General features: G+C 42.7%; 1 protein-coding gene across 6 annotated transcripts; it reads left to right on the top strand.

Annotated features, from left to right (window-relative positions):
* The first annotated feature begins 4213 nt into the window (after nucleotides 1–4213).
* ZNF410 (zinc finger protein 410) lies at nucleotides 4214–16873 on the top strand. 6 transcript variants are annotated; one of them, XM_081209351.1, is made up of 13 exons: nucleotides 4214–4483; nucleotides 5165–5245; nucleotides 6619–6808; nucleotides 8155–8290; nucleotides 9113–9331; nucleotides 9646–9837; nucleotides 11813–11972; nucleotides 12499–12680; nucleotides 13461–13550; nucleotides 13988–14113; nucleotides 14591–14728; nucleotides 15070–15202; nucleotides 16190–16873. In XM_081209351.1, the coding sequence occupies exons 3-12, from the start codon at nucleotides 6776–6778 to the stop codon at nucleotides 15192–15194; spliced, it is 1401 nt and encodes a 466-aa protein (XP_081065477.1). In that variant the 5' UTR covers nucleotides 4214–4483; nucleotides 5165–5245; nucleotides 6619–6775; the 3' UTR covers nucleotides 15195–15202; nucleotides 16190–16873. The 6 variants fall into 6 exon arrangements, with proteins under 6 accessions (XP_081065477.1, XP_081065478.1, XP_081065475.1 ...); XM_081209352.1 differs by having other exon boundaries at nucleotides 5162–5245; XM_081209349.1 differs by lacking the exon at nucleotides 5165–5245.
* The last annotated feature ends 158 nt before the right edge of the window (nucleotides 16874–17031 follow it).

Here is a 17031-nt window from a genome sequence, read left to right as displayed (position 1 = left end):
TGTTTCTGCATCTTTCCAAAATTCGAACATCGCTGTACTGTTAAAATGAAGCAGTTTATTCCAGGATAATTTTAAGTGCTGGAATAGGCAAGCACCGGGGCCTGATGAACGAACCTGCCATTATTACCACCTAAGTGGAGTTTATTTTTTATGTTTTCCTTGACAGATAAGAGCAGAGGGAAAATATTCTCCCTGTCCTTTTTCATTTGTATCAGAGGCATGAGCATGACTAGTGTGCAAAATAACAGTTTTGTTCACAGTGCTGGTGCTGACCTTCAAAGCCCTAAATGGCCTCACCTTGTATACACAAAGGAGTGTCTCTATCTGGACACTGAGGTCCAGTTCCCAGGGCAGCCTGATGGTTCCCTCACTGTGAGAAGTTACAGGGAATCAGGCAGGGGGCGTTTTTGGTAGTGGTGCCCTCCCATCAGATGTTAAGGAAATAAAGAGCTATTTGACTTTTAGAGGACATCTGAAGGCAGCCCTGTTTAGGGAAGTTTTTAATGTTGATGTTTTGTTGTGTTTTTGGATCTGCCCACAGTGGCTGGGGCAACCCGGTCAGATGGGCGGCATATAATTCTACCGCTTTGCGGCTGGAAAGGTGAACAGAGTGCTCTTAGAGATGGAAGGAACCAAAGGCCACTTTGGCAGCCCTTAGCTGAAGAGCAGGACCATTTCCTGGCCATCTTCCCACAGAATATAAATCACGCATCCTCTCATACAATCTGTGACTCTCCAATGTTATTGAACTTTCAACTCCCATCATCCCCAGTCAGCATGACAAATGGCCAGGCATGATGAGAGTTGCAACCCAGGAACTTCTGTGTCTCGGGTTCTTCCACTCCTACTCTTACATGACACCATGATCTTGGGCAGAAAACCCTAGCACACCACGAGCAGTATCATTTGTCAGCTGCCAGTTCCCAAAATCCTGTCACTTTCTTTTTTGACCAAGAAATAAACAAGGCTGCCAACATGCAATTGAAAGAACAGGGCAATGCAGGGGGTCACACCAGGAGCATGAAAGAGAGGAAGGGATTTCAGCTCAGTGGTATTTCCAAGCGACTCCTTAACTTTCTCCCATATAAATGAATAGTTGCCATTCATTTACTGTGTAGAAAAAGGAACTGTTGAATATAGGAATGCACTGAAGGTAAAACCAGCCATCCACAAGTGACATGTGGTGAGTGGCTTTTAGTGACATGGGTTTTGCAGGAGTTTATAGTATGTTTCTTGGATATGGAAGCCTACCTTTGCAGCACATGCCATAATGATGGGCAATTTTGTGATAGTAGTAGTGATTACAGTATCGATGATGGTGGTGCTTTTTTATTTCCTCTTGCAATTATGAAGGCATACTACCTAAACACATTTTCATAAACAAGCGTTCACATAACATCCATATACCTTTCATGGCTGCAGTCCTAAACGTACCTGCTTAGGAGTAAACCCCATTTCACTAATAAGGACCTACTTCTAAGCTAGCATGTACAGGATCAGGCTTATGCATGGCCACTTTAGATATAGCATTGTTTCCAAATATAGGGTGTTATTTCTTCAGTGCTGATGTCACTGCTCAGGCACAACTGAACTGTGAGTTCATAATTCACAAGTACACACAGTCAAAATATGCTGAGTTGATGTCATGATGCAATATCTCCACAATATGCAAGAGCACAGGCACTTTTCTAAGGTCTCTGGCAACACAGCTTATAGATACAATGCTTTAATACAGGCTTTTGTGCTGTTACAAAGTATGTGTCTGAAACCACACATGTGCCCAGCACTTGTGTAGTCATACACTACCAAGAAGTTTAGGATCTTTTGCTAGAGTTACAACATGCGTCTGTCAAGAATATGTGTTTACTCTTAACCTTATGCCCACAAGAAGTTCTTACACAAACGGAATAAAGCTTGGTGTATTATATGAAATGAAAGTGGGAGAATATATTAATGCCAATTAAGAAAGCAAAATTTATGCAAGCAGCACAGTGGTTTTTTTCTAAAAAAAAATGTTCAGGGGTACTCTCATTTTCCTACTCATATTGTAATACTGCCCGTCAATGAGGCCAAACTTAGATTCACAAACATGTTTTGACATGTTTTGAGATCAGACTGGTACCAGAGTCAAGAAAGTTCATAATGGATGGTCTCCTGTCATATTACCATATGCCCACCTTTTTATTCATGCCAGGGTCTACAGTAATAAACCACAGAAAATGTTTAGATTAACACTCATCTCTCCACAGTTTAATCTGTGATTGTTCAACTGTCTTTTGTAGCACTCTCCCCTTTAAGACCCATTTTGAGTGTAGTAATATTAATACTATTTATGTTTATCTGAAACTTAGTTCAGCTGAATTCAGTGGAAGTACAGCCCTGTCTTTTAAACCTGTTAAACATGCCTGCCTGTGCATAGAACAAGACTGTGAAGCATTAACCAGCACTCGTAACCCACTTCTTAGGGCAGAGGTTTCCAATCTTTTTGGGTCCCTTGACCAACTACATTCTTTCTGTGGCACCCCTGTGGGGCTCATGAGCCCAGTTCTGTCACCCCTTGCCAGTAGACCTGGCAGCCTCTCACCCTTTTTTCAAACACTCTCCCTTGTGGAGTGTTCCCTCAGTCTCTTCTCCTCTCCCCTTTCATTGGGAGTTATCTGGGTAGCCAGAGCTGCCGCCCCTGGTCTCTGAGCTGTCCCTGCCCCCGCCCCAAAGAGAGGTGTCTCCTCCCACTGCCATACAGGGGCCTGGGAAGCACCCTCTGGCCAGTTCTAGAGGCACCATTCGCCCAGGAAGCTTGTAGCCAGGGCTGCTGCAACAAACAGCTATGCAAGCCTTTGGGAGGCAGAAACGCGAGAGGGCACCAGAGAAGGGAGGGAAGGAAAGAATGGCAGAGGCCAGTGTTGCCAGCAACACCCCTGACCATCATTCAAGGCACTCCAGGGTGCCATGGCACACTGGTTGAAAACCACTGTATTAGGGGGTTAAGAGTAAAGGATTACTCTGCATGAATTGTAAATCTAACAGAATGCCTAGTCTCTCATGGATTCAGTTTGTATGTCTGGTTCTTTTGCAGCTCTGCTCTGTAAGAGCCATATCCAATGTAGCTAGGTCTCACTAGTTTCAAGTGACATCATTTGCTTTCTCATCATTTTGCTGGCTACTGCCGTGTTCTAGAAAGGCAGCCATATTACTTTTCTGCAGCAAAAAACAACACACTTTAGCATAAAGTAGGCTCAGCCAGATGTATCATTAGATGCATAAAATGGTATTTTCAGCTTGCAGATATGTACATGGCATACACATGTGCAGTGGTGACAAAATAAGGGTGGGTGAGGAATGCGAGGTCAGAAAGCCCAAAAACAAACAGATGTGTGTGTTCCATTAGTAAGTGGAACACAAATGCAAACAAGCAAAGGGTAAAAGATCAGACTCCCAACCGATAACAGATCTGCAAAGCAAGCTAAATACCACGCATAAGCACATAAGGAGGTGAAATTCTTTTCTACTTTAAATAAATTCCCATTTCGCATTTAGCTCATGTCTTGTTAAGTGTGAAACTTGCATATCAATCCCATCTTAACAACGTCCCTTTTGTTGCTGAAGTGTGGCAAAGTCGGATGTTCAATATCCAGAGAGGCCGAAATACACCTGGACTCAACCCACGGATTCTAAGCATTACTATTTGTATTAGATTTGTGGCCATTAATTATCTAGATCAGTGATATTCTGGTTTAGAGAGCGAGCAGGTGGTTTCAGGCTAGGCACCCAAAAATATCCGTCAAATATACTGGGACTCGATCAAACCGCTGCATAGCAAATAGATTCCACAGAACATCCGTAAGTACACGCAGCAAGCACCCCACACTACTAGAACATGACGTCAGGAGAGGGGGCGGCGCTGGCTATGCGAGCCGGAAGCTACCCGTTGATTCTGGCGTCCTGGCCGGCGTCTTTCTTCATGCAGCATAGAGTCACAGGCTCAGTGGGATTTTACACTTCCGGTTCTAAATCGAGCATGGGGGGGTTAATCAATGCAACGAAATAGAATAGGGCACTGTCCAACCCACTCTCCCATTTTGCACTGTGAAATGGGGACCGGGGAGTTGCGTTAGTCCGCTGCAACAAAAACAACAACAAAAACTCACACATGGCACACACACACACACACACACCCACCCACACCCTGCTTTTTAAGGTGCAAGGGACGGACTCTGGTTCTCTATTCCGCACCAGCTCCGTATATGGCGGTATTCCAACTGAAACCGGAAGTGAGGAACGCATTCCGAGGCGAATCTTCTACCTCTACGCAGTCGTGGGTTGTGTTTTTTTTTGTTAAGGGCCGGCCGAGCGGCAAAGGTGCGACGGGCTCGTCTCTCTCTCTCTCTCCTCTCTCTCTTCCTCTCTCTATGGTCTGTTCTAGATGGGAGCAAGGCATTTTCGATGGCTGTGCGCGTCATATCCGGACGATTCTGAGATGCCGGTAAGAAACGCTCGTCTCGGGGAAGGAAGGAGCTGGAGGGGGGGAGAGGAGGGGGCGCGAGAATACGTCGTTTACGCGCCCTCCGCCCGCGCGCTCCCTTCCCTCACTCCGGGGGGTCTCGCCACTGTGTGGCCCCCGCCGCCTACCTGCTCCCCTTTCCCTCAGTACTTGGGTCCATCCCTTCCCTCTCCGCCTTCGGTGCCGGGGGAGCGGCCTGGGTCCGCCTCGGCCTTGTCGCCGATATGGCACGGGTCTTTGCTTCTTCCCCTCTCAGCGCCCGCCCGGACCCAGGGGCTGGCGGGAGACTCCGGGTGACTCCGTCCAGAAGGTGACCTGCTTGTTGCTTAGGCCCCGGAAAGTTCTTCGGTGTTTCACGAGGTGTCGTGTTGTTGGATGAACCTCTTTACCGTCCCCCGACCCTCCCGGGTCTTGACGAACCGCCGCCTCCTTGGGTGGTTGGAAGGCTCCGCGGTCCTTAATGTTCAAAGTAAGGAAAAGTTTAGGATTATTGGTATAGCGATGGTTCCCACTCCCCGCTTTCCATCAGCGCACGTGGGGTTTCATAGGGTTATGTCAACGACAAAAAGTCAGGCTCCTGCCCTGAAGAGCTTTGCATGATAATATAGCCGGGATCTTTTTTATTTTTGTTGTTTGTCGAATTTATGCCCCTCCAATAAGCAGCCCTGGGCGGCAATCGAGGATAGGCAGCAGAGGAAGATGAAGAGGGAGAGATGGAAGAGGCAGTGAAAACCAAGGAGACGTGTGAGCAAATTGGTTTTAAGACAGACACAGAGCCTAGGACTTGCTGATCAGAAGGTCGCGGTTCGAATCCCCGCAACGGTCCGTTGCTCGGTCCCTGCTCCTGTCAACCTAGCAGTTCGAAAGCTCGTCAAAGTGCAAGTAGATAAATAGGATGGGAAGGTAAATGGCGTTTCCATGCGCTGCTCTGGTTTGCCAGAAGTGGCTTAGTCATGCTGGCCACATGACCCGGAAGCTGTACGCCGGCTTCCTCAGCCAATAAAGCGAGATGAGCACCGCAACCCCAGAGTCTGTCACGACTGGACCTAATGGTCAGGGGTCCCTTTACCTTTAAAGACATACTGCTTGGGAATAAGGATTAAGAGGTCTTGAACACATCCAGCCCTGACATCAGCACCTGCCAGAAACAGGCGGCTGCCAGGGCCCATGCAGTCAATGGGGCGGACTGGCAAAACTCCTACTGTCTTTGAGTGTGTTTTCCCTCCCACACTGGACATTGTTCAGTAGCCCTTCTCTAGTAGTTGGATTCCCACCCCCATGTTGCTATTCAGCTTCAAACTTGTGGCCTTACCCAGGCATCCCTGTTGCTCTTTCTAATGGATGTAGTAGCTCCCATTTTTTAACATACTGCTGTGTGTGTAAATGCTGTGCAGTGTATAATGTAGTGATACCCTGTTGGGTGCTCTGTAGCATGAAGGATTATGGCCACTCACTTCCTATAGGAATTGCACTTCCTCTGAGTAAGCTCATGGGTGGTTATAATCATTGTAGTGCAGCCAGGTAAAATGGGAGGTACCAGTATATGGTGGTTGTAACACCAATGGCACTGTCATGAAGGCCAGGGGAGCCTTTTGGTTTCACTATGCTGCTGTGGTGAGGACGTGCAGAAGCTTGGAGCTGGCCTTAAAAGTATCTGGAATGGGTTTGAAGGAAGAGAGAAAGAAGCAAGTTTTAGGCATATGTGAAAGCAGGAGAGAATGGACAGCTGCTTAAGAGCTTGTATTTATGTATTAAAATGTTTATTTTTGCACCCAAATTTTGGTCCTGACCTCCAAATAAGCTTGCTGCAGTTATGTAGGAGGGAATTAATGATATTCTGTAATGGTCAAATAAAAGCTTTTCATTGTTGTTACTATATCCCTGTAATGAACCATAGAACTGTAAATGTTTCTTGAGGCTGATCTCTGGCAAAGTCTGGGCCCCTGGCAGTGGAATTTAACAGTTGCAGTTTAACAGGCATGGAGTGGAGGTAGAAAGCAAAGAGAATCAACGTTATGTTACTGCTGTTTTGTGTGTGAGAAAGAATTATGTTTTAAAATACGGCAGCATGACTGGCAATATGTTGGTCATATTTTTAATATTTGGTTCTTTTTCAGGTTAAACTGAATAGCTCTCTACTACGGCTTCTCCTAAGAAGATCCTCACAAAGCTGTGAGGCTGGAATATATTTATAAACACAGAACGTTGTTCACTTTGAACTCTTAAGCTTTGTGCCTTATCCAGATCGACTTTGGGAATCGGAAACTTGAATCAATGTTATCGGATGAGTTAGAGTCTAAACCAGAGGTCAGCAACCGCTAGATTTGTTTTGTGGCTCAATGGCTGTATTCTGGAATTATTATGGCAAATGATAATTTTCCTAGTGATTTGTGTAGTTGGTATATGGTTATCATGCATAGAAGCAGTGCAATCTTTTTTTCCTTGATTAACGGCTCCAAAATCACTCATCTGATTTGCACCCACAAGGTCTCACTTGAAAACCTATAATCACAAGTGACACTTAAGCAGGAATTCTGTGCTAACTTACATGGGAGTGAGCCTCACAATGTGACTTACTTCTGAGTAAGCCCATGTAGCATTGCAATGCACAGAGCTCACAATTAAAAAATGTTTAACAGTCCACATGGCTCTTAATGCAAAAACTCTGAGGTACCAATAAGACCCAATTGCTTGACATAAAGACTTCCAGCTCAGAGCAGTTATACTTATGGCCTTCATGGTAAAAAGCTGCCAGGGGGGCTAGTCAGAATGAAAGGAAGGGGTGTACTAATCCTTTACTGCTTCTCCACTGTCCTGACCCCCCTTCCCCAACTGCTATTTGGCATGGGAAAGAAGCTGCCATTGATGAAATTTAGTATAGAAGAAAGCTGCCATTATCAGCTTCGGAGAGTTGCTTCCATTGGAATCAGATTTGCAAGAGAAAAGAAGGCTGCTTATTATGGTTTTGATTCTCCACAAAATATACTACATATAGTGTATAAAAAATACATGTGGCGTTAAGTTGTATATTTAACAGCACGTGTAATATAGCCTGCACTCTGTGACTAGTGCAAAAGTGTTTTGGGGTGGTTCATGTAGATTACCAGTATGTTGCCTGTTGCTTCTTTTCAGCTCAAAATCAAGCTGGGGAAGGGCCATAGCTCAGTGGTAGATTTTCTGCTTTGCATGCAGAAAGTGCCAGGCTTAGCCCCAGCATGTCCAGGTAGGGTTGGGAGAGGCCCCAGTCTAAAACTCTGAAGAGCTGTGCTGCCATTATTGTGGAATATACAAACCAATGAACTAACTACTGTGCAAAAGCAGCAGTAGTTGTGAATTTAGTCAAAGAACAGGGCATGTAACGTTTATGCTTGTTACCATAAGAATTAACATTTGCACAGGGAAATAAGAGTTCAGAGTAAGTAGTGAGTAATTATTTCACATTGGTGATTTATTATTGTTTCTTGGTTGAGCTCCGAATGACAGACTATTTACTTTTAGTATATTCACTACAGTGTAGTTTATGAACCATCTCTCTGTGTTACTGCCTTTTGCAGCTGAAGTTGTAGAATGGGAACCGGGGAGAATTGACAGAAAGCATTCAGCTTCAGTTCTAAGCATTTGCTGCTGCTTTAATATCTTTGCTTTCCCCCCAGCTGCTGGTTCAATTTGTTCAGAACACGTCTATTCCACTAGGACAGGAGCTTGTGGAATCAGAACCTAAAGATATAACCTGTTTGTCTCTCCTTCCTGTTACTGAACCCCAAGAATGCAACAGACTGATGTTGCCAGGTAAAACCTGAAGCCTGATTATGGTAAAAATGCTGTTTGCATTTTTGAGATATTAACAACACAGTTCTATGCATGTCTACCTGGAAGTCAGTCCCACTGAGTTCAGTTTGGCTTGCTTCCAGGTAAGTGTGCATAGGAGTGCATGCTGTGTTTAGATGTGGGATACTCCTGTAATGTACAGTTATTAAAATTCAATTCTTTTTCAAGGAATGGTGAGATAAAATTGTAATAGAGTGGATTCTGGCAAAGCTGCTAACAATGCTCTAATTAATATTAAACGTTCAATAAGTTGTTTAATGTTAATTAGAGCATTGCTAGCAGCTTTGTCAGAATCCACTCTCTTACTTATGGAATATGCAGAAATGGCGAAATTTACCGGAAGAATAAGAAATCAAGATAACAAACTTTTTATAAAAGAATGGAAATGGTTTATTGAATATTTACAGATAATTTGCAAACAGATAAAAACATTAATAGGGTTATTGTAATAACTGCAGTTTCATAAGAGTATATATTTAAAGTAGATAATTAAATGAGCAAATTAAATGAATTTGGATATGCAGAAGGTATTAGAAAATACATTTAAGGAACTGCAGAAAGAGGGGGAAGCAAGTCAAACTTTGAAATGTTAAATTGATTGTACAACTAATGAAATGTATAAACTTGAAAAGTATAAATAAAAACTTTAAAAAAACATAACATTAAATGTACTGCTAAGGTTACTGGTTTTATAATGGTTTTCTATCACGTTTGTGCTGAAAGTGTGCTTGTCTTGAATGAAATTCATAATCTCACAAATGCTTTCTAAAATTTCTTCATTAGATGACTCTCCAGGTCATACTAGCTCCTCAAAGGATGTCTCCTCTTCTGCTGTTTTGCGAAGCCTCCAGGTGAATGTTGGCCCTGATGGTGAGGAGACAAGGGCACAAACAGTACAGAAACCACCTGAGCTTCTGCCAAGCCCTGATACTTCCAGCTTATTGCAAGACCTCCAACCCACTGATAGCACTTCTTTTATCCTTCTCAATTTAACACGAACAGGTAACTCCATCAAGCACTTCAAAGCACAGAAAGAGATTTGGGCAATGCTGCATTTAACAGGAGTCCTCACCTCCTTCCAATAAAGTGGCTGGAGAGCAGGGAAGCTAACCTGTGGCACCTCCAGGTGATGTTGAACTAAAACTCTCATCTGCCCTGGCCATTGGCCATGCTGACTGGGGCAGGACTTGCTGTGCAATGACATATTGAGGGCTACAGGTTAGCCATCCCTGCTGTAGAGGTTCATTGTGATATTGTGGGAAGCAAGAGAGTTTACTCCCCTTCTTATTGTCTCATGAAAATTGCCTCCCTTCTAGGCCTAGGTTCTCCCTCAGAGCACTTGGTGTTTGTCCAAGATGAAGCAGAAGATTCTGGGAATGATTTCTTCTCGAATGATAGCACCGACAGCAGTACCCCATGGTTTTTGCGAGTGCAGGAACTGGCTCATGACAGTTTGATTGCTGCCACTCGAGCACAGCTCGCAAAGAATGCCAAAGCAAGCAATAATGGTAAGAAGGCTTTTATTTCTGTTGGGGGTATTTTCCATTTTCAAGGTATAATGTTACTTTCACCCATAAAATGAGTTTAGGAAATCTTATAAAGCTCTCATATGTTGTTGAGAACTTCAAGTCATTTACTTCTTGCCTTTTAAGTACCTTTTATGTCCCTAATAGGACTGGGCAACATCTGGTTTTCAATATCATGGTATATCACCAGCTAAACATCGCAATAAACTATGTCACGATATCTGAAATAAGACGCAGCTACGTAAAAGCAAACATGGTAATGTCCTGGCAACTGCTACTTAGTTATGGGTCTAAAGCACCACACACTGATGAAATTATTACTTTCATCAGCAGTTTCATCAGCCAAAATGCATTCAAACAGGACTTTGGTTTGGGGCTTGGATACCAAACAGTGGTATTCAGGGCCAGGACAATCGAAAATACAGTGAGGAGTCATAGTGAATAATGAATAATCGGGAAAATATTGAACAACAACAAAAATATAAATGTGATGCTTATAATTATATTAAAATTAACTCAGATTCATCCCCCAGCATTTCCAGGGAGGGCTGGGAGAGACCACCTCTGAAATTCTGGAGAGGAGCTGCTGCTCAGCGTAGACAATAGTGTTGTAGATTGACCAATGGTGTGCCATACTTCCTATTTCTTATCATATAATTTCCATTTGTCTTTGGAGCAGGACCAGAGGCTGCTCTGATCTCCCACCAGCAGAGGTAATGGTCCCCATAAGTTATGAACTAGTTGATAAGGGTGCTGTTGTGCAGTCACAACAGCACCTGGCCATGCCTCTGTGCATGCTGTGAGGGTAAATGGAGTTCTGGGGTTTAGTAGCTCCTGGCTCTGAGCTGTTTTCACCAGTTGTTGCTGCATAACTGTTGGGCCATTCAATCTGCTGAATGCCAGGTATACCTGGGAGTTGCTGATGCTTGGCAAATGCAGCTCCATTGCTTAGGTAACCAGCTTGATGTTCCCTTCCTCAATCCAATTGTGTGTCGTCGATTTCTTGCCGATGAGATTGGGACGCACATTCCATTGGAAGTAACACATTCAAATAGAAATGATTTGCATTCCATCACAACTTCATCTGTTTGTACGGCACTGCTTATAATGGGATGCACATCTCCATGCCTGTTCTGTCCATTAGGCATGCCTAACTATGTGCAATGGGAGCTCGGTCAGGAGAAAAATATGCTGCATAATGATAGTAAGATAGTGAAACTGCCAGCATAACATGGTATGCGTCCTCTCAGTTGTCTCTTTCCCCCCCATAAGTGTGAGAACATTGAACGGCATTGTTTGCCCTCGCTGTTGTCACACAACTACAGCTGGCCATGTGGTGACAGTTTTACTATGAGATCTGTGAGTTGGCTGGGATCAGGTAGTGAAGAAGCCCTTTCAAGTTTTGTGTTTTGTTTTTAAGAAGGCGACCAAGCAGCAACAGCAAGTCAGGGAAACAGTGAATGTGAACAGGTATGCAAAAATGTGGAAGGTAGTACTTTATTATTTTAACGTGCCTTCTCTACCCTCCGCCTACCTTTGGGAAAGGATTATAGCTCAGTTGGCAGAGCACTTGCTTTGGATGAAGAAGGCTCAATCTCTCCAGGTAGGACTGGGAACGCTTCCAGTCTGAAACCCTGGGAAACTTGCTAGTCAGAGTGGTCAGTGCTAAGCCAGATGGACCAGTGGTGACTGGTTATAAAGCAGCTTTCTATGTTAGTGTTTCACTACCCCCACTGCTCCTGCCTTTAGAAATGGTAAATTTTGCAGAACCTCCTGAAAATTTGAGAGAGTACAGATTTGAAGTATGAAGAAGAGCATCCACTTCAGGGGGCTGACTAAACAAAATGAGCAGAAATGTTTCTCTTTTTAAATGTATTTAGGTGGGTTCCCCCCTCCTATGTATCACTGTCATTTTACCATTGTATTCTTTTTTTCTTTTCTTTTTTACCCCTTCCAGGTGAAAATGTTCATGTTTGCTCAGGAGACCCTCAACCGAAAGAATCCAGCCCTATCCCTCACTTGCCTCGGGTGGAGAAAAAGTTGAAATGTACAGTTGAGGGCTGTGACAGGACATTTGTGTGGCCGGCCCACTTCAAATACCACTTAAAGACTCACAGGTGCATAGAGTTGCTATAGCTATGACTTTGCTGAGCACTGCAAACTGTATGCAGCTATATGAGTGGTCCTGCTATGGAACGATCAAATTCAGAGAGTCAACCAAAGTACAGAAATCTGAAACAGAAAAAGCTCACCTCTATTTTGCAAATACACTCAATGTGGTTTTTAAAACACTGTTTGTGTGTTTTAACTGCCTGGGAGTGGCTTGTGATTTGCAACTGGCCCAAACAAAACTGCTCTTTGTGTGTATGTTATATGTAACCTAAACTTTTAAATGAGAATATCTGGTTTATTAAAATTATACAGTGTAAGGCAAGGAAAAAGCAGCCTCTTCATTTTACTTTAACTGTTACTTCAAGTGGGGCCAGTAACTGGCCATGCCACTTTTCAGCCTCTTCATTTTGAACTGAAACAAAAACAAAAATGCATACAGCACCACATTAAGGAAAGCCAGAGCACCAGCAGAGGACTACTTGATTACAGCAGCATGTATAATAGTGCCATGAAAGTGATGTTGTTTTCCAGGAATGACCGTTCCTTCATTTGTCCAGCAAAAGATTGCGGGAAAAGCTTCTATGTCCTGCAGAGGCTGAAGGTGCACATGAGAACGCACAATGGTGAGAAACCATTCATCTGCACCGAGCTAGGTTGTGGGAAGCAGTTCACGACAGCTGGGAACCTGAAGAATCACCTGCGGATTCATACTGGTGTGTACCATTCCCCTTTTTTCAAATTCTTCTTTTGTTCCAGTATTCAAGTGTTAAAGAAGTTTCTCTGCATTTCTATCAGTTGGATTATGAGCATGGCACTGACTAGGCAGCTGCTGCCTCTCTGCCTTTATGCCTGTTATGAAGTATTTATTTAGGGTTGCCAAAGTTGTTGAGCTTTGAGGTATTTTTAATGAAATTAGGCAAAATCTACACTTCCGACATGGGTTGCCATATGTCCAGATTTTCCTGAACACTTCAGCGATTTCCACCCGGACGCTGTTTACGAGGGCCAAATGCCGGCTGTGTTACAGCTAGGGAGGAGATAGGGAGGAGAAAGCTGATTCAGATGACGTGCTAAGCCAAACCTGGCTTGACACAGTAGCAAAGAGGACCAGGGAGGAGCAACGTGGATATGAGCTCCTCTGTGTATGGTGTCAGTAAGTCAAGGTTTGGCTTAGTGGGTCATGTGAACCAGGCCAAAGTTTTCCCGCACCTCCTTTAGGTGATCAAAAGGTTATATAATAGCAAACCATGTTGGTGGTTATTATATTAAATTTCTGAGACTTCCAGTCTTGGAGAAATTGTGTTTTCACTCTCCAAGTAGAAAGCTTCCACGCTAATATTTGATAGCCAATGAAGAACTCATGTAAACAATGAAAGGTGTGTGACTGAATTTGAGAAACTGCAACTTAATAGAAAGAAGTGGATCCTTGCATATGAGGGCATATGCAATTCAAGTGACTTTTTGAATTAACTGAAGCAAATGCTTCAATGCAGGGGAAAAGCCCTTCTTGTGTGAGGCTCAGGGCTGTGGTCGCTCCTTTGCTGAATACTCCAGCCTTCGGAAACACCTAGTTGTCCATTCAGGTAAGGGGACTTCATTCCTTGAGATACCCATACAACAGACAGCATCTATCTTGAAGACAGCAGAACATTATTCCCTAGGTCTTGCTGAACAATTACTAATGTGCTTCCCCCTTTGCTTTTTGTGCTGTCTTGCCCTTTTCTCTTCTTGAGCCTCATAACTTCCAAGGTGTAGGCTAAAAACTGCATCTTGCCTAGTATATACAATTGTGGGCGTGACAAAGTGAGATCTTACAATCTCTAGGCCAGAGGCTTCTTGTACATACAGGCCTGAGACTCTAAATTGCTCAAATTTCCTGACAAAATTTGACTGTGAACTTGATAGCCCCTTTCTAAAGCTAAGCCTTTGGTGTCTGAATTCAAGAGAAATGAAAACTACTTAAGCATAGAAAATGGATATTTCATTCTCTGCTCTAGCAATTATTGTATATTGTTTATAGGAGTAAAGCCCCACCAGTGTCAAATCTGTGGGAAGACATTTTCTCAGAGTGGTAGTAGGAATGTACACATGAAGAAACATCATTCCAGAGTTGGAACAGATAGCAACAGACAGCATGAACAAACAGGTAGGAACCGAGTAGAATGGGAATGTATGACTGGATCTTTCAAACAGTGATGAGAAGGGTCGAGTTGAGGAAAAGAACCTGTTCTGCCATAAAAGTGTTAGCATGAGATGGTGACAGAAATGCGGCTGTTTCTGAGGATGTGAAATATATCACATGAAGAGACTGTAGGAACAGAGAGGCTAAGAGTGTTTGACCACAAAGCCTTAACTATTTCCCAGCTTTGAAAAACAGTTATAAAATTTATCTGTGTGAGTAAAGTTGTGCTTTTCAGATGTGTATGCCCACATCTCGAAATATACTCTACAAAGTCAAACTCTCTTCCTGAAAATACAGGTCATGAAGAAGAAATCTTGGATAAGGAAGAGTGAGAAAACAATTCTCCACATTCTTCAGATTTGTGAAGCAGAAATCCTTCTCTGTGTGATAGTAGACACTGATGCTGTTGTTCCTCAACTTGGTGTTTTGTTTTTGCAACAGAATCGTTGATGGGCAGTAGTTTGTTGGAAGAATCTGAAGAGCACAGTAAGAATCTGGTGTCCATGAGCTCACCTCCCAGCCTTGGTGTAGAATCCTTGCAGTTGCCAGACACAGAATCAATTATTGGTGTAAAGGAAGGTGAGAAAAATATTTCTATTAGCAATTAAATGTTTACAGAAGCTGAGTTGGGAGGGGATCTCTTTCTATCAGGATAGTCTTAAATGGGATAATTTATTGGAGTTCCAACACATAGTTTCAGTAGGAAGGGTGGAATGCAATAATAATACTTTTATATTGGTTTCTGATACTCTATTTGTTTTCCTGAGTGCTGATTTAGCCACTGTTTCTAATATTTGCCCTAGTCTAATACATTCACACAATGCACACTTCATTTTTTGTCTGAAGATCAGGTTGCTTGAGAAAATAATCCCCAATGTACATTTTATAAAGCACAACGTAGTCTCCTGTTTGATTTGCAGAGGTTCTTGCTGAAGCAACAACAAACTCTCTCCATGCTGCATCTGATGTGGTTTTGCCATCTCATCATCTGATGCCAATGACAACATCAAGACACTCCTATGGGGTGTCATCTTTACTACAGTAAATCTACAGGTCAGCCTAGAAGACTGCTATTTCTTTTTGAACAACATAATTCTAGTCTTTTGAAAGTGCAGGAAAACATCACCTTTTCTACTATCTGAGAATTTGATAGCAGTGAGGCTTTTGGTTATTATTTAATCTTATAAATATTTGTTTGAAATTTTGATGGAAGATTATAGTAATAATAGGTTTAAAAGAAAATTCCCATTCAATCTTAAATTGAAGGTAATAATAATTAATAATAATAATAATTTACTTGATCTGGAAGCTATATAACTATAGTGGCATACAGTTTGGTCTGACACAAAAATCACAAGCTCTGCTGGTGCCTGTTGGTTTCAATTAAAGCTTACTACAGTCTCCTAACTGTGATGACTGTAGGCAAGGCTCTTTGTTACAACCTTACTATATCCATTTGTTCACTGAACATTGATTGGGTGTGGTACCACAAAGTTGCACGACAATTCTTGCAAAATAACACTGTCCTCTGTTGTCATGCTGTTCCCAACCCACAATGCCATCTTTCATAATATGACACAGGCAAAGTGTGTACTCCTGTGATGTTTTGCTGGGACAGAATCTTTAGTCCAAGTTGAATCCTAAGATGCCTTCTGCTCCAGAATACACTTGTATTAGAGTGGGAAAAGTGAAGCAGTCTAAAGATGTTCTGTTCAGCTTTGTGCGAACAAGGTCTTGCCCCTGCCCATCCTGCCCAACTTCTACCCTGATCGGAGTGAGCCAGTTCCTCCCACTGCCTTAGCACTGATCAGCCAGGCCCTTCATTTAAAACAAATACGTTAGAAGGTGTTACAAGTAAAGGTACTTCTCCCATACATCTGTGTTGGTAATTTGTCATATAGAGAGGGCTTGAAAGAAAGAAAAAAAGATGCTGTGAAATATAATAGAGCAGTGTGTTGCTTGAATCATTCTATTATTCGTTCCTTTCTTATAAACAAGTCTGAACTAGTATTGATAGAAATAAAATGTGTTGATTTGCAGTTACAAAAGGAAGAGCAAATGAATGAAGTATTCAACACAAGATACGAAGCTAACGAAGCAGCTTGTGTGATGATGGGCTCAAGAAACCATGTGGTACTTGAATCCCCAGAGTTTATGCTGTGCCTCTAGTGTACTTATTGTGACCTGTCAGAACAGAGGCCTGGAATATGGTTTGCTTCAATCACTGGAACCTCCGAAGAAGGGCTTCAGGAGCTTTTACTAATGTCTGAACAGGGTACTGTTCCTGTTGAACCTGGCACCCCAAAGGTGAGGAGGTAATGCTCTTGGAACTAGTTCCTAGCCACTTTTTTCTCTCCTGAAGCTGATCATAAGCTCAGCATTATACTGACTCGTTCTTCTTGGAGGAGTATCTTTAGATGGTAGTGAATTCTGCAACAAGGCACTGCAGTTCTGTTCTTGCTTCTGAATTATCAGGTGGTTTGTGGTTTCTCTTTGAGCTAGATCTTCCACATCTCCTTGCTTGGTGCGGATATACTCTCTACTATGGTTTCTGCTCCAAACCGAAGACATGATGTTGTTCAGAGGATTGCCTCAGACACCCTTGCTTCTTGCTGTGATTTTAATTTCTAATTATTAGGGCTTAATTTAAAAAAAAAATAATCAGAGGTAGAATCTATTCAGTATTCTTCAGTTGTAAATAAACTATCTACTTCCAACTCCTGATATTTGTGCATTTTGTGTTTTTCTTTGCCTATTCAAAGATGCTCATGGGTACCTTAAAGCCAAGTACCAAGCAATTATATGTAATACAAAATCCTATTACTATATACGTAAAACAATTAAACAGAAAAATAGAACAAAAATGAGCAGGAATGTTCTCA

This window comes from Podarcis bocagei (genome assembly GCF_964188305.1).
Source record: "Podarcis bocagei genome assembly, chromosome: 1".
Lineage (NCBI taxonomy): Eukaryota > Metazoa > Chordata > Lepidosauria > Squamata > Lacertidae > Podarcis > Podarcis bocagei.
Note: the sequence above shows the minus strand (reverse complement) of the source record. Positions and strands in the feature narration are given on the sequence as shown.

Coding starts and splice junctions, on each gene's coding strand:
- ZNF410 (XM_081209349.1), top strand. CDS start 6,776: ATGTTATCGGATGAGTTAGAGTCTAAACCAGAG. Junction 8,291..9,112: donor CAACAGACTGATGTTGCCAG/GTAAAACCTGAA, acceptor TTTCTTCATTAG/ATGACTCTCCAGGTCATACT. Junction 14,729..15,069: donor AATTATTGGTGTAAAGGAAG/GTGAGAAAAATA, acceptor TTTGATTTGCAG/AGGTTCTTGCTGAAGCAACA.